This window comes from Theropithecus gelada, chromosome 1 (genome assembly GCF_003255815.1).
Source record: "Theropithecus gelada isolate Dixy chromosome 1, Tgel_1.0, whole genome shotgun sequence".
In the NCBI taxonomy this organism is placed as follows: Eukaryota; Metazoa; Chordata; class Mammalia; order Primates; family Cercopithecidae; genus Theropithecus; species Theropithecus gelada.
The window spans coordinates 60,221,196-60,248,746 of NC_037668.1; the positions used below are offsets into that span (position 1 = coordinate 60,221,196).

General features: G+C 45.6%; 2 protein-coding genes across 9 annotated transcripts in view; one reads left to right on the forward strand and one right to left on the reverse strand.

The window, feature by feature from the left end:
- ZBTB8OS (zinc finger and BTB domain containing 8 opposite strand) overlaps positions 1-24,956 on the reverse strand; it is a 31,755-nt gene extending 6,799 nt beyond the window's left edge. For 2 of the 4 annotated variants that reach the window (XM_025381223.1, XM_025381231.1), the window contains exons 1-4: positions 24,382-24,956; positions 5,247-5,271; positions 4,441-4,562; positions 4,129-4,211 (exon numbers count right to left, since the gene is read on the reverse strand). In XM_025381223.1, the coding sequence (XP_025237008.1) occupies positions 4,129-4,211; positions 4,441-4,562; positions 5,247-5,271; positions 24,382-24,514 (363 nt within the window). In that variant the 5' untranslated portion in view covers positions 24,515-24,956. Of the gene's footprint in view, positions 1-2,297; positions 2,351-4,128; positions 4,212-4,440; positions 4,563-5,246; positions 5,272-24,377 lie in introns of all 4 variants that reach the window. The other 2 variants (XM_025381205.1, XM_025381215.1) reach the window with 2 other exon arrangements.
- Positions 24,957-25,090: 134 nt separating this feature from the next.
- Positions 25,091-27,551, forward strand: part of RBBP4 (RB binding protein 4, chromatin remodeling factor) — a 34,433-nt gene continuing 31,972 nt past the window's right edge. For 2 of the 5 annotated variants that reach the window (XM_025381181.1, XM_025381161.1), the window contains exons 1-2: positions 25,097-25,271; positions 25,861-26,008. In XM_025381181.1, the coding sequence (XP_025236966.1) occupies positions 25,256-25,271; positions 25,861-26,008 (164 nt within the window). In that variant the 5' untranslated portion in view covers positions 25,097-25,255. The other 3 variants (XM_025381172.1, XM_025381190.1, XM_025381196.1) reach the window with 3 other exon arrangements.

Consider the following 27,551-nt stretch of genomic DNA (forward strand, 5'->3'; position numbering starts at 1 on the left):
CTCCCATTGCAGAAAGCAAGTCTGAGTACCAAAGGCAAAATACTAGACTCTGTAATACGCTCCAAACTTGGTTTGCACTTTACAACTTTTCTAAAAGTATCCATGATCTGTATATAGAAGGCCCTAGAAAAGTAATCTAGAACTTGGGATCAGTCTCTTCTCTGCCTTTGACACTAATGTGACTGAAGATCACAACGTGGTGTAGTAGAAAGAGCAAAGTTTTAAAATTCTGTTCAAACACATATTAGCTAGTACTTTTGGACAAGCTTGTTTCTTTTTTTTTTTTTTGAGCCGGAGTCTCGCTCTGTTGCCAGGCTGGAGTGCAGAGGCACGATCTTGGCTCACTGCAACCTCCACCTCCTGGGTTCAAGCGATTCTCCTGCCTCAGCCTCTTGAGTAGTTCAGGTCACAGGTGCCCACCACCACGCCTGGCTAATTTTTGTATTTTTAGTAGGGATGGGGTTCCACCATGTTGACTAGGATGGCCTCAATCTCTTGACCTCGTGATCCGTCCACCTTGGCCTCCCAAAGTGCTGGTATTATAGGCGTGAGCCACCGCACCCAGCAAGTCTGTTTCGTTACTCATTAAACAACAACAACAACACAGAGGTGAAGATAATAAAAGATCTCACTTTACAAAAAAGAAGTGAATGAAATTCAATATAAAATGGGGCCACAGGAGTTAGAGACCAGCCTAGCAACACAGCAAGACCCCATCTCTATAAAAAATAAAAAATTAGCTGAGATTAGCCAGGCATGGTGGCAGGCGCCTGTAATCCCAGCTACTCAGGAGGCTGAGGCAGGAGAATCGCTTGAACTCTGGAGGCAGAGGTTGCATCGAGCCAAGATTGCAGCATCGCACTCCAGCCTGGGCAACAGAGCAAGACTCTGTCTCAACAACAACAACAAATTAGCTGGGCACGGTAGTGCGCACCTGTAATTTCAGGTACTTGGGAGGCTAAGGAAGGAGATCACTTGAGCCCAGGAGTTCAAAGCTGCAGTGAGCCATGATTACACTACTGCACTCCAGCCTGGGGGCCAGGGCAAGACCCTGTCTCAAATAAATCAATAAATTAAATTGAGCCAGGTGTGGTGGTATGCACCTGTTGTCCCAGCTACTCAGGAAGCCAAGACAGGAGGATCACTTGAGCCCAGGAGTTGGAGGACGCCTGGGCAACATAGTGAATGAGAACCCATTTCTAAAAAAATAAATGAGGCCGGGCGCAGTGGCTCAGGCCTGTAATCTCAGCACTTCGGGAGGGTCGAGGTGGACAGATCACCTGAGGTCAAGAGTTTGAGACCAGTCTGGCCAACATGGTGAAACACCGTCTATACTAAAAATACAAAAAATTAGCTGGGCATGGTGGCAGGCGCCTATAATCTCAGCTACTCGGGAAGCTGAGGCAGAAGAATCACTTGAACCCAGGAGGTGGAGGTTGCAGTGAGCTGAGATCACGCCACTGCACTCTAGCCTGAGCAACAGAGTGAGACTCTGTCTCAAAAAAAAAACCAAATAAATAAAAAATAAATGAAAATAAAATTTAAAAGTTGTATGTAAAAGTAACCTAGGAGGGCCAGGAACAGTGGCTCATGCCTGTTATCTCAGCACTTTGGGAGGCTGAGGCCAGGGGACAGTCTGAGCCCAGGAGTTTGAGACCAGCCTGGGCAACATGGGGAGACCCCATCTCTTCAGAAAACAAAAGAGTCAGCCAGGCGTAGTGGTGCACTTGGTGGTCCCAGCTATTCAGGAGGCTGAGGTGGGAGGATCCCTTGAGCCCAGGAGGCTGAAGCTGCAGTGAGCCGTGACCGCACCACTGTATTCCAGCCTGGGTGACAGAACAAGACCTTATCTAAAAAAAAAAAAATTTAAAAACCTAAAAAATATAATTAAGTGACTAAAGAAACCTGAGAGACAAGTCCAGTCAAAGTGACCTAATTAAGTGTTTGCAAACTCTGGCAGGAAAAGAAAAGTACGATTTGTTAGTAGAAAGAACTGATTTAAATAGGTCTAAAAGTGAGAATGTATCAGAAAAAAATGTGTCAGTGTTTCCCATCCACTAAGCTGGGCTTTATGCTGTGCCATTTAGCAATTATTTGTATTCTCTCCCTAAAAATCAACAAATTGGGAATCAGATTTAACAATTAAAATCAACTTTATTTTGATAAGTTTCTGGTCCTTCCAAGTCCTTAGGCATCCCACAAAACTCAATCTGCAAGTGGCCCTCTGTTTCCTTGCCCATTGAATTCAATGAAGAATATAACTTTAACTTGGTACTTAAAAGATTTTCAAAACTTACCCAATTGATCGTAATTTGAAATTTCTTTGATCAATACTAAGTACTTTCACTTCCTAGAGAGGAAAAAAAAATTTTAATTAAAAAAGCTCATAATAGACCATCTACTAAAAATCTTTTTGTTTTGTTTTGTTTTTTTGGACCATCTACTAAAAACCTGTACAACTTTTTTTTTTTTTTTTTTTTCTGAAACGGAGTCTTACTCTGTCGCCCAGGCTGGAGTGCAGTGGCGTGATCTCGGCTCACTGCAACATCCGCCTCCCGGTTTCAAGCAATTCTCCTGTCTCAGCCCGCCAAGTAGCTGGGACTACAGGCGCTTGCCACCACGCCCAGCCAATCCATTTTTTTTGTATTTTTAGTAGAGATGGGGTTTCACCTTATTGGTCAGACTGGTCTTGAACTCCTGACCTCAGGTGATCCACCCACCTCAGCTTCCCAAAGTGCTGGGATTACAGGCGTGAGCCACCACGCCTGGCCTTTACAACCTTTTCTAGAAAACAATAGCATACAACTTCTGTGAAGCAAAGAAAATTAAAATATTAGCTTAAATAGGACAACAAATGAGATATATATGTATATGGGTTTTTTAGTTTTTGTTTTTTTTGAGACAAGGTTTTGCTCTGTTGCCCAGACTGGAATGCCCTGGCATGATCTTGGCTCACTGCAACCTTCACCTCCCAAGCTCAAGCAATCCTCCCACCTCAGCTTCTGGAGTAGATGGGACCACAGGCATGTGCCACCAGATTATTATTGTTTGTTTGTTTGTTTTCAGAGAGGGAGTTTCGCCATGTTGCCCAAGCTGAGTATTAAATATATTTCAAGGAAATAAGTTTTTTCTTACATATTCAAGGGAGGCATTCTAGAAGGATGTAAGATCCAAAAATATGAATCAAAAGAATTTCTCTGCAAGATATATGTTAGAGGACTACTCTGGACACACTGCCTATAGGGTAGCCCTGCTCTGCAGGGGGCAGTACCTCCACTGCTGCTGTACACTGCCACTTCAATAAAAGCTGTTGTTTAACGCTGGGGGAAAATAGATATATGGTGGAGGAGGACATAGGATTTCAATCACTCTGAGCCTAATAAAATACTGGTAGGCACTTGAACTCTGTAGGGTGAGTGAGTCAGTTGATAGAGTGAGTATAAGCAGTGAAGCTGGTAAAGCAGAGAATAGAGGAATTACAAAAGCAGAGAGTGCCATCTCTGTTAAATAACAATGACATTGCAGATGTGTTCCCTTCTAAAGGATGACAGCAGCAAGCAATCTCCATTTGGCTTTTCCTTTTTTCATGTTAAGGAAAACTAAAAGCTGCAATTGTTTAACTTAGGCCAATGTGACAGGGCTACTACATTTCAAATGGAACAAAAGGAACAATGGATGGACATAAATATAGCTCAAACTTGGGACATATAAAAAGTGTGGATGAGGCTGCGTGCAATGCTCACACCTGTAGTCCCAGCACTTTGCAAAATTGAGACAGGAGGATTGCTGGAGGCTAGGAGTTCAAGACCAGCCTCCGTAACATAGCAACACCCTGTCTCTATCAAAAACAAAAACAGAAAAAAACGTGGATGAAAACTGTAGGTACCTTTTTATCACACAATCCTGGTTAGTGACAAATACATGAGATCTAAATACAAAATGTTCACACATAGGCAAATGCAAGTTAACCAGGAAGTACCCGTGGTCATTATGATTTCTGCAAATTAGTATCATCTTATTTGTATGGATTTGTTTTGTTTCACATGTCCTATTTTAAATCATCTGTTCTATTTTAAAATATGAACTAAGAATCCATTTGCTCAATAAAAAAGAAAAACCTTTGCTTACCCGGGGTATGAAGAATTCATCAGCACTGAACTTATAAAGCCATTCATCCAAAAAGTGAAACAGAAGAGACTGTAAGTCATCTCCTACACAGGATCAAAACAGCCATAATAGTATGTTTAATAATTCTGGTCTCTAAAAACATACTTGAATTTAAAAGTGCAATAAATGTCTAGGTCAGTTGAAAGAGAAAGAAAAGACTCATCATTAATTTTCTGGTTCTTTTTGTGAAAATAATACTCATATTATGTAAAATACTGCACTATTGTATACAATACTGTATAACAATTTCTTCCTTGTGAATAAATCATTTACCTTGGGTTTCTACTTCTACTGTTTGGAGGGGCTCCACTGTCCCAGTATCTGTCATGTAACCAAACATGGCCATTGCACATTGCTCGAATGCTTCCTCCAGAGTATCTCCCCATGCGTGTAACCTAAAGAAGCATATTCATGCTCGGTGTAATATAATCCACCGTGAGAAAGAAAACTTGATAGCAAGCAAAGTCAGAATAAATTCAGTATGATAAATACAAATTTTAAGGCCTCAATCAATTTAATGGCACTGCAACTGGGTGCTTTTATTTTTATTATTTATGTTTTTTAGATTGAGTCTCACTCTGTCGCCCAAGCTGGAGTGCAGTGGCACGATCTCGGGTCACTGCAACCCCCGCCTCCTCGGTTCAAGCAATTCTCCTGCCTCAGCCTCACAAGTAGCTGGGATTACAGGCACACACCACCACGCCTGGCTAATTTTTGTATTTTTAGTAGAGACGGGGTTTTACCATGTTGGTCAGGCTGGTCTCGAACTCCTGACCTCATGATCCGTCTGCCTCAGCCTCCCAAAGTGCTGGGATTATAGGCGTGAGCCACTGTGCCCAGCCTTATTTTTATTTTTTGAGATGGGGTCTCTCTCTGTCACCCAGGCTGGAGTGCAGTGGTGTGATCTTGGCTCACTGAGCCACTGAACCCTGCAAAACTGGGTGCTTTTAAACCATGATTTTCATATTGTGTAGGAACCAAAATGAGAGGGGAAAAATTAAAGATAGGGATACCAAGATTAAAACATTCAGTCTTCCTATTGACATGGTTTCAAAGGAATGAACTCCCACTATACTCACTGGACATCCGCTGTATGATCCAAATCTGAGGGAGAGAGGGAAAAACACTTATAAGACACTAAACTTCACTCTCAAATCACACACACAAAATAACTCTAGTCCGTTATTATTAGGAATATCATCTTTAAAGAGCAAGAAAACGTAGGCCAGTCCATCCACACCTTTTGCTATCTATTTACTCAACAAAGCTAATTGCTTTGCTTTGTTGGAATCTTTTTTTTTTTTTTTTTGAGACAGAGAGCTGAGATTGAGCCACTGCACTCTAGCCTGAGCAACAGAGCAAGACTCCATCTCAAATTAAAAAAATAAATAAACTAAAATTCCAGGTTTCTGTCTCACCTTTTCTTTTACAGTGAACCTAATCCTAGGTAAAATCAATTTAGAAAATAAACTCCACAATATACGAGCTTTTTCCGGATATTCCCACAGGAAAACCAGAAAGTAACAAACGGTACCATAGTACACTCCCATTGGATCTCTCCTCTCAACATTTTTAGAGTCTATTCTTAAGCCATATCTTTTTCTTATTTTTTAGATGGAGTTTCACTCTGTCATCCAGGCTGGAGTGCAGTGGCATGATCTTGGCTCACTGCAGCCTCTGCCTTCAGGGTTCAAACGATTCTCCTGCCTCAGCCTCCTGAGTAGCTGGTATTACAGGCATATGCCACCACACCTGGTTAATTTTTGTATTTTTAGTAGAGGTGAGGTTTCACCATGTTGGCCAGGCTGCCCTTGAACTCTTGACTTCAGGTGATCCACCCACCTCAGCCTCCCAAAGTGCTGGGATCACAGGCGTGAGCCACTGCGCCTAGCCCACATCATGGCTTTCATCAATTCTTCCCACTTAGGATCATAGAATATTACGGCTAGAAGGAATTCTTGGAGATCATTAATATGATTCCTTCACTTGGAACTGCCTTTGCAAAATTATAACTGAGGAAATTATGACAGTGAAAGAAATCAGACCTAACTGACTCCATCTTGCTTCTAACCTTTAAGCTGTCCTTGTTCATTTCTGGTGGGCCGAACTAACTTTGGGAAGGAATTCAGTTCATGGTTAGACTCTGAAACAATAACAGCCCTTTGCCAAAAAGACCCTCTTCTTGCCTGGGGACCAACCAAAATGCCTTTCAAGGACTAACAAATTAGCTACAAGATTAGAAATTGGAGTTTAAGGGTCATGAAGCCTCTAGTTCCAAGAGTCTGAACCTCCCCAAATTGCTCCTGTGGATGACATCACTATTGCAAAACCTAAGATCAATACTTGAGATATTTTGCAGACCCTGCCCTCCATGGATCAGCTGACACCACCCAAACTGGAAAGCTGGCTCAACCAGTTTTGCCGTCCCACATAGGAAGACAGCAAGAAAAACTCACTTCAATCCCCTGTGATTCCATCTCCAACCTGACCAATCAGTAGCATCCACTTCCCAAGCCCCTACCCGTCAAATTGTCTTTAAAAACTGATCCCCGAAAGCTCGGGGAGACTGATTTGAGTAATAAAACTCTGGTCTCATGCACAACCAGCTCTGCATAAATTACTCTTTCTCCATTGCAATTCTCCCATCTTGATGAATCGGCTCTGTCTTGACAGCGGGCAAAGTGAACCCATTGGGCGGTTACACTTAAAAGAAAAAACCTGAGGCCAGGCGCAGTGGCTCATGCCTGTAATCCCAGCACTTCGGGAGGCCGAGGCGAGTGGATCACAAGGTCAGGAGATAGAGACCATCCTGGCCAACATGATGAAACCTCATCTCTACTAAAACACAAAAAATTAGCTGGGCTTGGTGGCGCGCACCTGTAAACCCATCTACTCAGGAGGCTGAGGCAGGAGAATCGCTTGAACCCGGGAGGTAGAGGTTGCAGTGAGCCAAGATCGTGCCACTGCATTCCAGCCTGGGCAACAAGAACAAAACTCAAAAAACGAAAAAAAAAAAAAAGTGGGGAAGGAGAGGGTCGGGTCCCTAGGATGAACCTAACCCTCCGTGCTTCATTAAAATGCCTGCCTGAGAAAGAGCATCATGGCCAGGAGAATATGTTTGTTCTAGCAAACACCTTATGTTTTTTTTTTTTTTTGAGACGGAGTTTTGCTCTGTACAGCCCGGGCTGGAGTGCAGTGACCGGATCTCAGCTCACTGCAAGCTCCGCCTCCCGGGTTCCCGCCATTCTCCTGCCTCAGCCTCCGGAGTAGCTGGGACTACAGGCGCCCGCCACCTCGCCCGGCTAGTTTTTTGTATTTTTAGTAGAGACGGGGTTTCACCGTGTTAGCCAGGATGGTCTCGATCTCCTGACCTCGTGATCCACCCGTCTCGGCCTCCCAAAGTGCTGGGATTACAGGCTTGAGCCACCGCGCCCGGCCGCAAACACCTTATGTAGGCCCCTAAATTTCCTTTCTTAGAGCAGGTACTAAGAAGGGCTTAAAAATCTGAATATGTATCTCTTAACTACTTATAAATGTCTTCCTCAAAAACCCAAGGGCCATTCCTTTGAAATGTAATCAATGGGAAGGATGGGGCCTTTGTCTCCCAGCCTCTGTGGGAGGAAAGAATCCTAATATCCATAACTGTCAGCTATCTGACACAGCTAGACCAATCACATTTACATTGATTAACTCTTTGTACTTTTTCACTGCTCTGACTCTATTAAGCTCCCCTCTCTCCTCTCCCTTTAAAATGCGGGGTCATCCCCACACAAATCAGAATGGAGCTCAGCTCTTTTCCCTCAGTAGTTATTAAATAAAACCTGTTTTCACGGTGAAACCCCGTCTCTACTATAAAAAATACAAAAAACTAGCCGGGCGAGGTGGCGGGCGCCTGTAGTCCCAGCTACTCGGGAGGCTGAGGCAGGAGAATGGCGTGAACCCGGGAGGCGGAGCTTGTAGTGAGCTGAGATCCGGCCACTGCACTCCAGACTGGGCGACAGAGCGAGACTCCGTCTCAAAAAAAAAAAAAAAAAAAAAAACCTGTTTTCACTGCTCTGAGTAATGTCCAGTTGTATTTACCTTCGACATGAGTGAAGAAGCCAGACATAAAAGAATCTGGCTGGGCGCGGTGGCTCACGCCTGTAATCCCAGCACTTGGGGAGGCCGAGGCGGGTGCATCACGAGGTCAGGGGTTCAAGACCAGCCTAGTCAACATGGTGAAACCTCATCTTTACTAATAATACAAAAAAAATAAAAATAAAAATAAAAATAGCTGGGCGTGGTGGCGCACACCTGTAGTCCCAACTACTCAGGAAGCTGAGGAAGGAGAACTGCTTGAACCCGGGAGGCGGAGGTTGCAGTGAGCCGAGATTGCGCCACCGCACTCCTGCATGGGTGACAGAGCAAGACTCCGCCTCAAAAAAAAAAAAAAAAGAATCTAAACTATGTGGTTCTATCTATATGAAAACTAAAATGGGCAAAATTAAGCTATGGTGATAGAAAACACAAGTGTTTTTCTCAAGAAAAGGGAGTGGAGGATTGACTGGAAAACAGCAAAAGGGAACTTTCTCTGGTGACGGACACGTTCTATAGATTGGATGGAGTGTCGGTTACGTGTGTGTGTGTGTGTGTGTGTGTGTATATACATACATATATATATATATATATTTTTTTTTTTTTTTTTTTTTGAGACAGAGTCTCGCTCTGTAGCCCAGGCTGGAGTGCAATGGAGTGATCTTGGCTCACTGCAACCTCTGCCTCCCAGGTTCAAGTGATTCTCCCACCTCAACCTCCTGAGTATCTGGGATTACAGGAATCCACCACTACGCCTGGCTAATTTTTTGTATTTTTTAAGTATAAACGGGATTTTGCCATGTTGGCCAGGCAGGTAAAACTCCTATTTCAATTAAAAAAAAAATCAATTTAAAAGACAGTGATACAATGCTATAGGGCAGTGGTTCTCAAATTCTGGAGTCTCCAGAATTCTATTTTTTTTTTTTTGGAGACAGATTCTCGCTGCAACTTCCACCTCCCAGGTTCAAGTGATTCTCCTGCCTTAGCCTCCCAAGTAGCTGGGACTACAGGCATGCACCACCACACCCAGCTAATTTTTGTATTTTCAGTAGAGATGGGGTTTCACCATGTTGGCCAGGCTGGTCTCGATCTCTTGACCTTGTGATCCGCCCACCTCAGCCTCCCAAATGCTGGGATTACAGGCGTGAGCCACCACACCCAGCCCAGAATTCTTTATTCTCTTAAAAATTATTGAAGACCCCAAAGAGCTTTTGTTAATATGTGTTATATCGGTTATTAACCACACTGCAAATTCGAAGTGAAAATATTTTAAAATATGTATTAATTCATTTAAAAATAACAATAGGCTGGGTGTGATGGCTCCCGACTGTAATCTCAGCACTTTGGGAGGCCGAGGTGGGTGGTTCACCTGAAATTAGGAGTTAGAGAACAGCCTGGCCAACACGGTGAAACCCTATCTCTACTAAAAATACAAAAAATTAGCTGGGGATGGTGGCACAATGCTGTAATCCCTCCCAGCTACTTGGGAGGCTGAAGCATGAGAATCGCTTGAATCCAGGTGGCAAAGGTTGCAGTGAGTTGAGATCGCACTACTGCTCTCCAGCCTGGGTGACAGAGTGAGACTCCATCTAAATAACAATAATAATGATAATAATCCCATTTTATTGAACATAATTTGAGTATTTTTATTTTTTTGATTTTATTTATTTATCTTAAAGATGGAGTTTCCTGGCCAGGCGCATTGGCTTATGCCTGTAATCCCAGTACTTTGGGAGGCTGAGGTGGATGGATCACTTGAGGTCAGGAATTCGAGACCATCCTGGCCAACATGGTGAAACTCCGTCTCTACTACAAATACAAAAATTAGCCCGGCGTGGTAGTGTGTGCCTGTAGTCCCAGCTACTTGGAAGGCTGAGGCAGAAAAGTTGCTTGAACCTGGGAGGTAGAGATTGCAGTAAGCCAAGATCATGCCACTGCACTCCAGTCTGGGCAACAGAGAAAGACTCCATCTCAAAAAAAAAAAAAAAAAAAAGATGGAGTTTCCCTATATTGCCCAGGCTGGAGTGCACTGGCTAGTCATAGGCACAACCATAGTACAATATATCGTAGTACTCCTGGGCTCAAGTGCTTACCACCATCCTGGCCTTGCATATTTTTATGAAAAGTAACTACATGGTTAAAAAAATTTAGCTGGTCATGGTGGCTCATGCCTGTAACCCCAGCAACTGAAGAAGCTAAGGCAGGAGGACAGATGGAGGTCAGGCATTCAAGACTAGCCTGGACAACATAGTGTGACTCCATCTCTTAAAAAGTTTTTAAAAAACCAGGTGTCGTAGTGCATGCCTGTAGTCCCAGCTACTTGGAAGGCTGAGATGGGGAGGGATGCCTGACCCGAGGAGCTTGGGCTGCAGTGAGCTAAGAGTACAGTGAGCTGCACTCCAGTGTGGGCAACAGAGTAAGGTCCCATCTCTAAAAAAAAATAAAAGTTATTAATAAAAAAATTAGCGAAGACTGACACTGTTTTGCATTTTTTCAAATATTTTAAATGTCTTGCAATATATTCATTTAGTCGGAGTGCATAAATAAAATCCAACCTCACAAATATGCAGAAGGAAAATAGAGGAGCATTGTAATATCTTCTTCAAATAATTGTGGATAGGCTGGTCCAAGTGCAGTGATGTTTACAATTAATTCATTATAACCAGTTATAGATTTCTTTGTTCCTTCTCCAATCCCACTGCTTTACTTAACTAGCCTTTAAAAAAAATTATGGATAGTCTCTTTTTTTTTTTTTTTTTTTTTTTGAGACGGAGTCTTGTTCTGTCGCCCAGGCTGGAGTGCAGTGGCGCAATCTTGGCTCACTGCAACCTCCACCTCCCTGGTTCAAGCAATTCCCCTGCCTCAGCCTCCCGAGTAGCTGGGATTACAGGCGCGTGCCACCACGCCTGGCTAATTTTTTTTTTGTATTTTTAGTAGAGACGGGGTTTCACCACATTGGCCAGACTGGTCTCAAACTCCTGACCTCAGGCAATCCACCCCTCTTGGCCTCCCAAATTGCTGGGATTAAAGACATGAGCCACAGCGCCCAGCCAAAACATGGTAGTTTTTTCAACATTAGTTGAAGGCCGGGCGCGGTGGCTCAAGCCTGTAATCCCAGCACTTTGGGAGGCCGAGACGGGCGGATCACGAGGTCAGGAGATCGAGACCATCCTGGCTAACACGGTGAAACCCCGTCTCTACTAAAAAATACAAAAAACTAGCCGGGCGAGGTGGCGGGCGCCTGTAGTCCCAGCTACTCGGGAGGCTGAGGCAGGAGAATGGCGTGAACCCGGGAGGCGGAGCTTGCAGTGAGCTGAGATCCGGCCACCGCACTCCAGCCTGGGCGGCAGAGCGAGACTCCGTCTCAAAAAAAAAAAAAAAAAAAAAAAACATTAGTTGAAATGTGGAATCTATAACCATAACAATGAACTTACCATACTGTGAAATTAAAATCCATTGATCTATTATGCACTTAGAATGAATCTTTTTGTTTTCTTTTTTGAGATAGAGTCTCACTGTCATCCAGGTTGAAGTGCAGTGGTACAATCACAGCTCACTGCAGCCTTGACCTCCCAGGCCCAAGTGATACTTCCGCCTCAAGTCTCCCAAGTAGCAAGGACTACAGACACACACCACCACACCTGATTAATGTTTTGTAAGAGACAGGGTTCTGCCACGTTGCCCAGGCTGGTCTCGAACTTATGGGCTCAAGCCATCTGTCCCCCTTTGTTGAGGGAAGTCAGGGACCCCGAATAGAGGGACCAACTGAAGCCGCGGCAGAAGAACATAAATTGTGAAGATTTCATGGACATTTATTAGTTCCCCAAATTAATACTTTTATAATTTCTTACACCTGTCTTTACTGTAATCTCTGAACATAAATTGTGAAGATTTCATGGACACTTATCACTTCCCCAATGAATACCCTTGTGATTTCCTATGCCTGTCTTTACTCTCTTAATCCTGTCATCTTCTTTGTAAACTGAGGAGGATGAATGTCGCCTCAGGACCCTGTGATTGTATCAACTGGACAAATTGTTTGTAGAGCATGTGTGTTTCAACAATATGAAATCTGGACATCTTTAAAAAAGAACAGGGTAAGGCCGGGCGCGGTGGCTCAAGCTTGTAATCCCAGCACTTTGGGAGGCCGAGACGGGCGGATCACGAGGTCGGGAGATCGAGACCATCCTGGCTAACACGGTGAAACCCCGTCTCTACTAAAAAATACAAAAAAAAACTAGCCGGGCGAGGTGGCGGGCGCCTGTAGTCCCAGCTACTCCGGAGGCTGAGGCAGGAGAATGGCGTGAACCCGGGAGGCGGAGCTTGCAGTGAGCTGAGATCCGGCCACAGCACTCCAGCCTGGGCGACAGAGCCAGACTCCGTCTCAAAAAAAAAAAAAAAAAAAAGAACAGGGTAACAATGATGTTCAGGGAACAAGAGAGGTAACTTTGAACTGGCCGCTGGTGAGTCGGAAGGAACACAACTATATTCCTCCTCTTTCATAAGCAAATAGGAGAAATATCGCTGAATTCTTTTTCTCAGCAAGGAACATCCCTGAGAAAGAGAATGCGCCCTGAGTAGGCCTACAGACGGCCCCTTTTTAAGGCGTCCCGTTTTTTATGGTCAAAGCCAAAGGGATGAAATAAGCCCGGGTCTCCGATAGTGCTCCCAGGCTTATTAGGATGAGAAAATTCTCACCTAATAAATTGTGCTCAGACAGGTTATCTGCTCTCAAACTCTGTTTCCTGATAAGACGTTATCAATGACAATGCGTGCCCGAAACTTCATTAGCAATTTTAATTTCACCTCATCCGGTGGTCCTGTGATGCTGTGATCTCGCTCTGATCTCTGTGACCCACACCCTATTCATGCACTCCCTCCCCTTTTGAAAATCCTAATAAAAGCTGGCTGGTTTTCCTGCTCGGGGAACATCACGGATCCTGCCGACACGTGATGTCTCTCCCGGACACCCAGCTTTAAGTTTCTCTCTCTTGCGCTCTTTCCCTTTATTTCTCAACCCAGCCGAGACACTTAGGAAATAGAAAAGAACCCACGTTAAACATCGGGAGCGGGTTCTCCCGATACCCCTTGGCTTCCCAAAGTGCTGGGATTTAGCTCACCAGGCCTGAAAATTCTAATTGGACTTGAAACCTTGAATTTTATCATTACCAACAAATATTGTCAGCTATTTTCCTTAACGTGACAGATCACTGTCCACTTTCAAGAAAATATCTGCCGGCCGGGCTCGGTGGCCCACGCCTATAATCCCAGCACTTTGGGACGCCAAGGTGGGCGGATCACCTGAGGTCAGAAGTTCAAGACCAGCCTGGCCAACATGGTGAAACCCTGTCTCTACAAAAATACAAAAAAAAAAAAAAAAAAAAAAAATTAGCTGGGCGTGGAGGCGGGGCCTATAATCCCAGCTAATCAGGAGGCCAAGGCAGGAAAATCCCTTGAACCTAGAAGGCCAAGGTTGCAGTAAGCCGAGATCCTGCCACTGCCCTCCAGCCTGGGCGATAGAGCAAGCCAAATACTCAAGTCTGAATAACAATAGCATGTCTTTCATTCTTTCAAGGAAAGCGTTCCACGAAAAATGGAGCTAGTTCAGCTCACAACTCAATTACACAAGTTGTTTTTGAGACAGATTTTGCTCTTGTTGCCCAGGCTGGAGTGCAATGGAGTGATCTCAGCTCACCAAAACCTCTGCCTCCTGGGTTCAAGCAATTCTCCTGCCTCAGCCTACTGAATAGCTGGGATTACAGGGATGCGCCTCCATGCCGGGCTAATTTTGTATTTTTAGTAGAGATGGGGTTTCTCCATATTGGTCAGGCTGGCCTCGAACTCCCAACCTCAGGTGACCCGCCCGCCTCAGCCTCCCAAAGTGTTGGGATTACAGGTGTTAGCCACTGAGCCCGGCCAGTTACAGAAGTTCTTTTCCACGAGTAATCAACACTTAGCATGCCACAAAAATACTTTATACATACTTCCAATTTTGTTACACAGAATATTATGAGGACTAAACTCTGATTTTTTTTATCTTGCCCAAATTCCTATCTAAGGGGTTTGGGGAGTCATGCCCTACAAATCATAAATTCTCATCAGAAGGGTTTTATTTAACCCTATATATGGTGACTTACTTTCTAACCTGACTCAGGCATAACATTACAAGATACAAGACAAGGAAGGAAGGAAGAAAATAAAAATATTTTACCCCAAAACATGTTTCCTTGCCATATTTTGAAATGGCCAGGGCTGGGCTTGATGGTTTACACCTGTAATCCCAGCACTTTGGGAGGCCAAGGCGGGCAGAACACCTGAGATCAGGAGTTCAAGACCAGCCTGGCCAACATGGTGAAACTCCGTCTTTAATAAAAATGCAAAAATTAGCTGGGCATAGTGGCGGGCACCTGTAATCCCAGCTACTCGGGAGGCTGAGGTAGGAGAATTGCTTGAACCCAGGATACAGAGGTTGCAGTGAGCCGAGATGGTGTCACTGCACTCCAGCCTGGGCGACAGGGTGAGACTCTGTCTCAAAAAAAAAAAAAAAGAAAGAAAGAAAGAAATGGCCCGGCAAAGTTGTTCTTTGTGGGGGAGAATTTGCATCCTTAAAGAATCTCTATTAACATAGCTAGATCTTTTTCTTGCAGACCCTCCCAATCTTAAAGATATTAACTAACATCTGAATATCTGAATAGGAAACATTTGTCATCTATTGTCTCTAAGGGCAGCCACTATAAGACTTCAAAAGAACTTTGTTCTCCACAATCTTTTATCTTAACCAGAACATTACCTTTCTATCAATTCTAGGTCTTTTTTTTTTTTTTTTTTTTTTTGAGACGGAGTCTTACTCTGTCATCAGGCTGGAGAGCAATGGCACGATCTCGGCTTCACTGCAACTTCCGCCTCCTGGGTTCAAGCGATTCCCCTGCCTCAGCCTCCTGAGTTGCTGGGATTACAGACGCATGCCACCATGCCTGGCTAATTTTTTTGTATTTTAGCAGAGACAGAGTTTCACCATGTTGGCCAGGATGGTCTCAATCTCCTGACCTCATGATCCGCCAGCCTCAGCCTCCCAAAGTGCTGGTATTATTACAGGCATGAGCCACAATCCCAGGTCTTTAGACAAATTCAACCCATTATCAACCCGAAAATGTTTAAATTCACTTATAGCATGGAGGCTCCCCCAACCGTCCACCCCCCTCACCCCTTGGCTTTGAGTTGTCCCACGTTTCTGGACCAAAGCAATGTATTTCTTAAACATATCTGATTAATGTCTCATGCCTCTCTGAAATGTATAAAACCAAGCTGGGCCCTGACTACCTTGGGCACACTGAGCACATGTTCTCAGGACCTCCAGAGGGCTGTGTCAGGGGCCATGGTCACTTATATTTGGCTCAGAATAAATCTCTTCAAATATTTTAGATTTCCACTATTTTGTCAACAATTAAAAAGGCACCTATTCAGAATATTAAAAGTTAAGATTTCATAACATCAATAGTTCTTACTGATTCATTAAAGATATTCTTTATTTATTTTTTTTTTTTTGAGACAGAGTCTTGCTCTGTCGCCCAGGCTGGAGTGCAGTGGCGCGATTTCGGCTCACTGCAACCTCTGCCTCCCGGGTTCACGCCATTCTCCTGCCTCAGCCTCCTGAGTAGCTGGGACTACAGGCACCCGCCACCGCGCCTGGCTAATTTTTTGTATTTTTAGTAGAGACGGGGTTTCACTGTGTTAGCCAGGATGGTCTTGATCTTCTGACCTCGTGATCCGCCCACCTCGGCCTCCCAAAGTGCTGGGATTACAGGCATGAGCTACCACGCCCGGCCTAAACAATTTTTTTAAAAGAATATCTTTGGCCGGGCTTGGTGGCTTACGCCTGTAATCCCAGCACTATGGGAGGCCAAGGCGGGCGGATCACGAGATCTGGAGATCAAGATCATCCTGGCCAAAATGATGAAAACCCGGCTCTACTAAAAATGCAAAAAATTAGCTGGGCGTGGTGCAGGTGCCTGTAATCCCAGCTACTCTGTAGGCTGAGGCAGGAGAATGGCCTGAAGCCAGGAGGCAGAGCTTGCAGTGAGCCAAGATGGTGCCATTGCACTCCAGCCTGGGCAACACTGTGAGAATCTGTTTCAACAACGACAAAAAAAAAAATGTTTACAGATGTGAGCCACTGCACTTGGCCTTTAGTTTGTTGTTGTTGTTTTTTTTTTTTAAGAGACAGGTTCTCACTGTCTACCAAGGTGGAGTACAGTGGCACAATCATGGCTCACTGCAGCCTTGACCTCCTGGGCTCAAGAAATCCCTCCTGCCTCAGGTAGCTGGGACTGAGGGCATGCACCACCATGCCCGGCTTTTTTTTTTTCTTTTTTTTTTGAGACTGAGTCTCACTCTGTTGCCCAGGCTGGAGTGCAGTGGTGTGATCTCAGCTCACCAAAACCCCCGCCTCCCAGGTTCAAGCAATTCTCCTGCCTCAGCCTCCCGAGTAGCTGGGACTACAGGCACACGCCACCACACCTGACTCATTTTTGTATTTTCAGTAGAGACGGGGTTTCACTATGTTGGCCGGGCTGGTCTCGAACTCCTGACCTCATGATCCGCCCGCCTCAGCCTCCCAAAGTGTTGGAATTACAGGCATGAGCCAACATGCCCGGCCCCGGCTAATTTTTTTTTACTTTCTTTTTTCTTTTTCTATTAAAAAGATGGGGGTCTCACTAGGTTGCACGCGTTGCTCAAACTCCTAGCTTCAAGTGATCCTTCCACCTTCGCCTCCCAAAGTGTTGGGATTATAGGTGTGAGCCACTGCTCCCAGCCTAAGAATGTTCTTTTCTTTTTCCTTTTTTTTTTTTTTATTTGGAGTCAGGGACTCTGTCGCCCAGGTCGGGAGTATAGTGGCATGATAACAACCCACTGCAACCTTGAACTTCTGAGCTCAAGCAATCCTTCTGGCTCAGCTTCCCCAGTAGGTGGGACTACAGGACTACACACACATGCCACCACACCCAGTGTTTTTTTTTTTTTTTTGTAGAGATGTGTTTCACTGTGTTCCCCAGACTAATCTGGAACTCCCAGGCTCAAGAAATCCTCTGGCTTAGGCCTCCCAAAGTGTTAGGATTATAGGCATGAGCCACCTCACCCAGGTGTTTAATTTACTACCATGTACTTAAAAAAAAAAAAAAGAGGCAACTGGACATGGTGGCTCATGCCTATAATCCCAGCACTTGGGGAGGCTGAGGCAGGCAGACCACAAGGTCAAGAGATTGAGACCATCCTGGCCAACATGGTGAAACCCCGTCTCTACTAAAAATATAAAAATTAGCTGGGCATGGTGGCACATGCCTGTAGTCCCGGGTACACAGGAGGCTGAGGCAGGAGAATTGCTTGCACCCAGAAGCAGGAGGTTGCAATGAGCCGAGAGGGCGCCACTGCACTCTAGCCTATCAACAGAGTGAGAACTCATCTCAAAAAAAAAAAAAAAGTCATTTTCACTGAAGAATGTCATTACGGCTAGGTGCAGTGGCTCACACCTGTAATCCCAGCACTTTGGGAGGCCAAGGCAGGAGGATTGCTTAAGGCCAGGATTTCAAGACCAGCCTAGGCAACATGGCAAGACCCCATCTCTACAAAAAATAACATAATTAGCTAGGTGTGGTGGCCAGGCATATAGATAGTAGTCCCAGCTACTCAGGAGGCTGAGGTGGGAGAACAGCTAGGAGTTCAAGTTTGCAGCAAGCCATGACAGTGCCACTATACTCCAGCCTGGTAGACAGAGGCTTTCTAGCATGCAGTTTGGTGCTGCTGTCTCTATTTGTGCTAAGGGGCCAAGAGATTTTGTTTTTGCTTTTTTTTCACAGATAGGTTCCTGCTATGTAGCTCAGGATGGAGTGCAGTGGGGGCAATTATAGCTCCAAAAGATAGAGCCCAGCCTTGCTCTGTAGCCCAGGATAGAGTGCAGTGGTGCAATTATAGCTCCAAAAGACCGATCCCAGTCTCAAACTCCTGGATTCAAGTTATCCTCCCACCTCAGCCTCTGGAGTAGCTGGGACTACAGGCTGGGGCCAGTTTTACCAGCCATTGATTTTGTACCACCAGTACAAATATCAACACAGTGAAAACAGTAACATGTCAGTATTATTATGAAAATAGTTTTGACATCACAGCCCCTCTGGAAGGGTACAGGAAAACCCAGGAATACAAAGATTACATTTTGAGAACTGCTATTATACTACTTATACAAGTATACTCAGTTTCTGAATATTAACTTATGACACGGGCACTCTTCTATAAGTACATCATACTTCAGTAAAAGATATATTTTGGCTGGGTGCAGTGGCTCATGTCTGTACTCCTAGCACTTTGGGAGGCCAAGTCGGGCAGATCACCTGAGGTCAGAAATTCGAGACCAGGCTGGCCAACATGCTGAAACTCCATCTCTACTAAAAATGAAAAAGTAGCTGGGTATGGTGGTGCACACCTGTAATCCCGGCTATTCGAGAGGCTGAAGTGGGAGGATCATTTGAGTCCAGGAGGCAGAGATTGTAGTGAGTCAAAATCGCGCCACTGCACCACTCCAGCTTGGGTGACAGAATGAGACTGTCTCAGGAAAAAAAAAAAAAAGATTTTTTTTCCTTGGTATCTAATTCCAGGTGACTCAATTAAAGTTTTTTAGATTTTTTTTTTGTTTTTTATTTTTTGAGACGGAGTCTCGCTCTGTCACCCAGGCTGGAGTACAGTGGTGCGATCTCGGCTCACTGCAAGTTCCACCTCCCGGGTTCACACCATTCTCCTGCCTCAGTCTCCCGAGTAGCTGGGACCACAGGCGCCCACCACCACAACCGGCTAATTTTTTGTATTTTTAGTAGAGACGGGGTTTCACCGTGTTAGCCAAGATGGTCTTAATCTCCTGACCTCATGATCCACCTGCCTCGGCCTCCCAAAGGGCTGGGATTACAGGCGTGAGCCACTGAGCCCAGCCTTCATTTTACTTTCTGAGACAGAGTCTCACTCTGTTGCCCCCGCTGGACTGCAGTGGTGCCATCTCGGGTCAAAGCAAACTCCAATTCCTGGGTTAAAGCAATTCTCTTCTCAGCCTCCCTAGTAGCTGGGATTACAGGCATGCACCACCACAACCATACCTATCTAATTTTTATTTTATTTTATTTTATTTATTTATTTATTGAGACAGCGTCTCAATCTGTCACCAGGCTGCAGTGCAATGGCGTGATCTTGGCTCACTGCAACCTCTGACTCCCGGATTCAAACTGGGATTACAGGTACATGCCACCAAGCCCAGTTAATTTTTTTTGTATTTTTTTTTTTTTTTTTTGAGGCGGAGTCTCCCTCTGTTGCCCAGGCTGGAGTGCAGTGGCTGGATCTCAGCTCACTGCAAGCTCCGCCTCCCAGGTTTACGCCATTCTCCTGCCTCAGCCTCCCGAGTAGCTGGGACTACAGGCGCCTGCCACCTCGCCCGGCTAGATTTTTCTATTTTTTAGTAGAGACGGGGTTTCACCGTGTTAGCCAGGATGGTCTTGATCTCCTGACCTTGTGATCCGCCCATCTCGGCCTCCCAAAGTGCTGGGATTACAGGCTTGAGCCATCGCGCCCGGCCTTTTTTTGTATTTTTAGTAGAGACAGGGTTTCACCATGTTGGCCAGGATGGTCTCGATCTCCTGACCTCCCAAAGTGCTGGGATTACAGGCATGAGCCATGGTGCCTGGCCTAATTTTTATATTTTTAGTAGAAATGGCATTTCGCCATGTTGGCCAGGCTGGTCTCCAACTCTTGGCCTCAAGAGATCCACCCACCTTGGCCTCCCAAAGTGCTAGGATTACAGGTGTGAGACACCAGGCCTGGCCACAGGTTATTCAATAAAAGTTTTCTTTTCAAATGTATAGAAACAAAATAGGAAAATTATTTTAAAATCTCAGTGGACAAGGCCTTCCCTGAGTATGACATCTTATCTTAGAAGCCATAAAAGAAAGGGTTGACTGGGCGTGGTGGCTCATGCCTGTAATCCCAGCACTTTGGGAGGCTCAGGTGGGCGGATCACTTGAGGTCAGGATTTCAAGACCATCCTGGCCAACATGGTGAAACCCTGTCTCTACTAAAAAAACACAAAAATTAGCCAGGCATGGTGGTGGGCGCCCGTAATCCCAGTCATACAGAAGGTTGAGGCAAGAGAATCACTTGAGGCCAGGCACAGTGGCTCACACCTGTAATCCCAGCACTTTGGGAGGCCGAGGCAGGTGGATCACAAGGTCAGGAGTTCAAGACCATCCTGGCTAACACAGTGAAACCCCATCTCTACTAAAAATACCAAAACATTAACCGGGCGTGGTGGCGGGCGCCTGTAGTCCCAGCAACTCAAGAGGCTGAGGCAAGAAAATGGCGTGAACCTGGGAGGCGGAGCTTGCAGTAAGCAGAGATCACTCCACTGCACTCTAGCCTGGGCGACAGAGTAAGACTCTGTCTCAAAAAAAAAAAAAAAAGACAATCACTTGAACCCAGGAGGCGGAGGTTGCTGTAAGCTGAGATGGTGCCACTGCACTCCAGCCTGGGAGACAGAGCAAGACACTGTCTCAAAAAAAAAAAAGAAAAGAAAAAAAGAAAGGGTTGGCCAGACACAGTGGCTCACGCCTGTAATCCCAGCACTTTGGGAGGCCAAGGGGGGTGGATCACCTGAGGTCAGAAGTTCAAAACCAGCCTGGTCAACATGGTGAAACCTCCTCTCTACTAAATATACAAAAATTAGGCGGGCTTGGTGGCGGGTGCCTGTAATCCCAGGTACTTGGGATCTAAGGCAGGAGAATTGCTTGAACCCAGGAGGCAAAGGTTGCAGTGAGCTGAGATCGCACCATTGCACTCCAGCTTGGGCAACAAGAGCGAAACTTCATCTCAAAAAAAAAAAAAGAAAAAAAAATTAGCCCGGTGTGGTGATGCATGTCTGTAATCCCAACTACTCAGGAGGCTGAGGCAGGAGAATTACTTGAACCTGGGAGGCGGAGGTTGCAGTGACTGGAGATCGTGCCACTGCACTCCAGCCTGGATGACAAAGCGAGACTCTGTCTCAAAAAAAAAAAAAAAAAAGAAAGGCTTAATGCAGGGGGTCCCCAACTCCCAGGCTGGTACCAGTTGGTGGCCTGTTAGGATCCAGGCAGCACAGCAGGACATGAGCTCACAAAGTTTCTTCTATATTTACAACCACTCCCCATTGCCTACATTACTGCCTGAGCTCCACCTTCTTTTGGATCAGGCGCAGCGTTAGATTCTCATAGGAGCTTGAACACTATTGTGAACTGCACATTGGAGGGATCTAGGTTGTGTGCTCCCTATGAGAATCTAAAGCCTGATGATCTGTCACCCCCATATGGGACCACCTAGTTGCAAGAAAGCAAGCTCAGGGCTCCCACTGATTCTGTATTACAGTGAGCTGTATAATTATTTCATTATATATTACAATGTAATAAAACTGAAATAAAATGCACAATAATGTAATGCACTTGAATCATCCTGAAACCATACTCCCCTACAACGCCCATTGGTGGAAAAACTGACTTCCGTGAAACCAGTCCCTGGTGCCAAAAAAGTTGGAGACCACAGGTTAATGAGCTGCACTGCATAACAATACTATCTGCCTAGTAAGAAAAACTAGTAACCCAGGAGAAAAAAAAATAACCCAAGAGAAAAAAGAGCTAAGAATATTAACATACACACCCCAGTATGGGAAATACAAATAGCTTCCAAAACACTATAATATGTTCAACTTCACTTACAATAAGAAAAATACAGTAAGTATACTTTACAAATTGGAAAAGGCCAAAAAGTATGGTAACAGTAAAAGTGGGAGGCAAGAGGCACATTCACATAATACTAGTGAAAGTATAAATTGGTACAACTTCTATAGAGAGCAATTTGGCAATAACTGTCTAAGTTAAAATATCCTTTTAAAAAACGTATGAGTCTTAGCAACGGAAACAAAAAAAAAGCACATATCCTTTGGCAAAGCAATTTAACTTGGAGAACTTGATTCTACAGATTCACTTGCACATGTACAAAACAATGGATGTACAAGTGTATTCACTGCTGCACTGTTTCTAATACCACAAGAGTAAAAATAGCCTAAACATCCATCAACTGAAAACTGGTTAAAGTAAATGCTAGAACATCTAGGTATGTACACGTAAGAAAAAGGTAACGATGACTGCCCTACAGAGGGGAACTAGGTGGTTGGGGATGGGGGCTGCCAGAGTTACTTTTCACTGCGTTACGTTACACTTTCTGAATTTCGAATCAATATATATGACTTATTAAAAATAATTGTTTTTTTTTGAGACAGAGTCAGGCTCTGTGGCCCAGATCTGTCACCGAGGCTGGAGTGCAATGGCGCAACCTCAGCTCACGGCAACCTCCGCCTCCCGGGTTCAAGCAATTCTCCTGCCTCAGCCTCCCAAGTAGCTGGGATTACAGGCGCCCACCAACATGCCCATCTAATTTTTGCATTTTTAGTACAGATGCGGTTTCACCATGTTGGCCAGGCCAGGCTGGTCTCAAACTCCTGACCTCAGGTGATCCACCCGCCTCAACCTCCCAAAGTGCTGGGATTACAGGCGTGAGCCACAGCATCCAATCTTTTTTTTGGGGGAGGGGGGACAGTATCGCTCTGTTGCCCAGGCCGGAGTGCAGTGCTGTGATCTCAGCTCACTGCAACCTCCACCTCCTGGGTTCAAGCAATTCTTCTGCCTCAGCCTCCCGAGTAGCTGGGATTACAGGCGCCCACCATCATGCCCAGCTAATTTTTGCATTTTTAGTAGAGACGGGGTTTCACCACGTTGGCCAGACTGGTCTGGAACTCTGACCTCAGGGGATCCACTCATGTCGGTTTCCCAAAGTGCTGGGATTATAGGTGTGAGCCACTGCGCCCGGCCTATATTTTAAAATTGTTTTTAAGTGAGAGAAGGGGATATGCTAGGAGGTATGCCAGGTCCAGAAAGCACAGAGCCTAGAATACTATGGTAAATAAGTAGATTTTACAGAGAGGACAATGAGAAATTAATGAAAGTTTTTAAGCAGATAAATAAAAGTCAGATTTGTGCTCCCCAAACCACAGCTACCTTTAGGGAAGACAGCTTAACGTTTAATATAGAATTTAAGAGACAAAGATAGGTTATGTGATATGCCCAAAGTCACTAAGCGAATAAATGGCAAAACCAGCTGGGCGCTGCAGCGCGGGCTATGATCGCTCCATTGCACTCCAGCCTGGACGACAGAGCGAGACCCCATCTCTAAAAACATATATATATATGTGTGTGTATATATATATATGTGTGTGTATATATATATGTGTGTGTGTGTATATATGTGTGTGTGTGTGTATATATATATATATTTTTTTTTAGACAGTTTCGCTCGTTGCCCAGGCTGTAGTGCAATGGGACGATCTCGGCTCACCGCAACCTCCGCCTCCCATGTTCAAGCGATTCTCCTGCCTCAGTCTCCCGAGTAGCTGGGATTACAGGCATGCGCCACCACGCCCAGCTAATTTTTTATTTTTAGTAGAGACGAGTTTTTTCCATGTTCGTCAGGCTGATCTTGAACTTCCAAACTCAGGTGATCCGCCCGCCTCGGCCTCCCAAAGTGCTGGGATTACAGGCGTGAGCCACCGCGCCCGATGTAAAAATAATCATTTTTAAAAATCGCAATCATAAATGGCAAAAACAGGTCTTTTTGCTAATATGATCGAGGTGAAACATCAAGTTAGAAATCCCCTAATTAGCTTTCCGCGTCCTCTAACCTGGCACACTCTATCTCACCGTTGGGAAATACATGGGAGTAACAACCCTGCAAACGCCTGAAAATATGGTTATCTTTAGAATTTACGAAGATAAATGTGATTAGGCACATGTGGAAGAAGTTCAAGAGACTGTAAATGAGAGAGGCCAGGTTTCGCGACTATTAAACCAGGTGGCTTTTTCCTTCAGCATCCCCAGGACAAGTACGAATGAGACTATAACACCCGGCACAAATGGGATCACGCTTGAAGTACCTATGGGGCAAAGGAGAAAGAGTAGCAGGAAGCTGCGGGTAAGGAGAGAGGATGCCTGTGTGCTCACATCTAAAGAGAGAAGTAAGCCACCTACTCACACTCGTACTTCCTATTGACTGGCGGATACTTGGCCTTGATCGCCTTCTGTTCCTCAGTCAAATTGTAATCTCTAACATCTTCCTCTTCCTGCGCCATCACTGCAGGATTAGACACTCTACTTCCGCCCTTCATCCGCCGGACTTCGGCCCGCAGTTACTACTTCCGCTCTAGACCCCGCCCCTGAGCACACACCCCTAAAGGACCACACTCCGTTCTCGGAGTTGGCTGCTAACCTGCTCTAGTCCCGACCCTGTTGCTTGGATCACATGTTTAATGGGCCAAAACCCCATCTTCTGCGCTCCCTGCATTACTAGTTCCTTCTAAAGACTAAGGGAAAACGTTGAAGGGCACCTTGAATGAAACCCCTCTGGCTCTGAGTGGCGAGGTTCTTTTCCCCGCTTCACCCCCAAAATTGATAATTAGACCCGAAGTAATTCTATATTTTTCATCTCAGTGCTCTGAAAGGGTTGTAAGCTTAACAGCCTTCAAGAAAATGGCTGCCCTCGGGCCGCGGGAGTGTGTGGACTAAACCTCTCTCACGTGACCCTGGCCGGGCGCAGTCCCGTGAACGCTGTCGCGCGCAGTCGCTAGAAGTCGGCGGCGGGAGGTGTTGGGGGAGGGGCGGAGCGCGCGCCTCGGTCCCCGCGGAAAGCTACTCCGCGCGTCTGGATAGGTCGCAAGCGCGGCTTCCCCGCCCTTCCCGCCGTTAGGAGCGCTCCGATTGGCTGATGTTGGCGCGAAGGTGCGCGAGTCGGCCCTCGCGCTGGGGGCGCAGGAAACAATAGAGGCCGCGCGCGCAGAGCGAGCGCCTGCTGCCTCCCCGCCCCTCCCGCAACGCTCGACCCCAGGGTTCCCCCGGCTCGTCTGCCCGCCATGGCCGACAAGGAAGGTGAGGGTTCCGGGGCCGCCCCAGGAGGGCAGCGGGTGCCGGGGCTGAGCCGCGGCCTCGACACGGCCTAACAGTGAGGGCAGGCCCGAGTTTGCCGAGTGCAGTTCCCGGTACCGAAGGCGTGAAGAGGGAACTCCTTGCGGGGCGGGCTAACGGCTCGCGGGTTCCCTGGGACCGACGTCCGTCGCCGCTGGCGAAGCTGGCGGTGGGGCTCCCGGCGGTTGTTTGTTCCTCCTCCTGCCCTCGATATCGGTCTCTCGGCCTCTGTCCCGAGCCTCGGGACACCGCTTCCTACCCACAAGGCTCGGAGCTTGGGCCTTCTAGTCGGGCTTGTGAGTTTCAGCGCGCGCGAGCGTGCTCCGAAGGCCTGGCCCGGTGGCGTGGAACGGGTAACGGAGTGTTTGGCGGGGATGGCCCGAGGAGTTCTGGCGCCGCGAAGGTGGAGAGGAGTGTGGGTACCTCTGCCGTGGGGATTTAGACAAATCACCTCCATTTCAGAGTGAGGATGTAGGAGTCATGCTGGTAGCTTTGCAGAGGATTACCCAGTTTCCGTTTGTTTGCTAACTTAATTTGTTTTAAAATTTTTTAGCAGCGTTCGACGACGCAGTGGAAGAACGAGTGATCAACGAGGAATACAAAATATGGAAAAAGAACACCCCTTTTCTTTATGATTTGGTGATGACCCATGCTCTGGAGTGGCCCAGCCTAACTGCCCAGTGGCTTCCAGATGTAACAAGGTGACATGACTCTCCTGAACGTTATTTTGATGTGTCTTCAGTGTAGATTTCTCATACTGATTTTCTGTTTTCCGCTCTTCAGTCACCCGGAGAAGGCATGTCATCAAAACCTCTTGGTGACATTTTTTCTAGGCCACAAAGGCAAAATAACAAAATGATTTTGTAATTTACCTGACAAGAGAAAACATTGGCGTTTTCTTTCTCTGATACTGAATTGAATGGCTGTAGCTGATGATAATACCTGTAATAATAATAGCTGTACCAAATAATAGTACAAAACTTGTTAACTTTCAAAAACTATTATGGCCAGGAGCAGTGGCTCACCCTTGCAATCCGAGCACCTTGGGAGGCCCAGGCAGGAGGCTCACTTGAGGCCAGGTGTTGGAGACCAGCCCTGGGAGCATAGACCCCCGTCTCTACCGCCCCCCCACCCCATAAAAGAAAAAAGTATTACCGTGAGTCCAGTCCTTACAACAAAACTTTTTTTTTTTTCTTTTTGAGACGGAGTCTCACTCTGTTGCCCAGGCTGGAGTGCAGTGGCGCGAGCTCGGCTCACTGCAACCTCTGCCTCGCAGATTTCAGCGATTTTCCTGCCTCGGCCCTCCCAAATAGCTGGGATTACAGGCACCTGCCACCACGCCTGGCTAATTTTTTTTGTATTTTAAGTAGAGACGCAATTTCACCATGTTGGACAGGCTGGTTTCCAACCCCCTGACCTGTGGTGATCCACCCGCCTCTGCCTCCCAAAGTGCTGGGATTACAGGCGTGAGCCACTGAATCTGGTCTCAACAAAACTTAGTTTGAATTCTCATAGTATGTCATGGTACCTGCCTTCAGGGAGCACATTGTCTAGTTGAAGTGGCAGATACAGACTAATAATTATATATGATGACAGCAGTTGTAGAGAGATAATTAGGGTACCTAGAAAACACCTGAAAGTGGAATGGTTTTCTTTATAAGGGGTTTGGGCATAGTGAGCGCTATAAAGATTAATCCCATGTTTTTTACATGCAGCTTATCTCTGATAGAGGGGATAAAATATTTAGTTTGCATTTATTGGGCTGTATTAGGTGCCACATTTCAGGGGATCCAAATTAGTTATAATTAGCATAAAAGTGGCACAGAAAATTATCAGAGGAAGGAAAATTTGCCCAATTGGAGTATCAGGAAAGGCTTCTAGGAAGAAATGACAATGCAGAAAACAAAGAGGAAGAAATTTAGATGATACTAACATAAAGTTTTAACAAGACCATTGCGCCATTTGAAATAATGGATTTTCTGTTACAAAACTACCTGAGTTTTCCGAATAACATTCAAAAGCGATTGTGTGCTAAGTAACTAAATTCCTTCAAAACTCAGATCTTTAAAAGTCAAGATAATTGCAAAATGTTATTAGACTATGGTTCAGCTCAACAAATAATAGAAATTTGGCAGAAATTATACTAGTAATCTAAGAATGAGGCTGCTACCTTTACAGTGGCATAAGGAAAACTAGAGAAATCTGTCCTAGGGATGTTACACAAAACCATAGTAAAAGACTAGA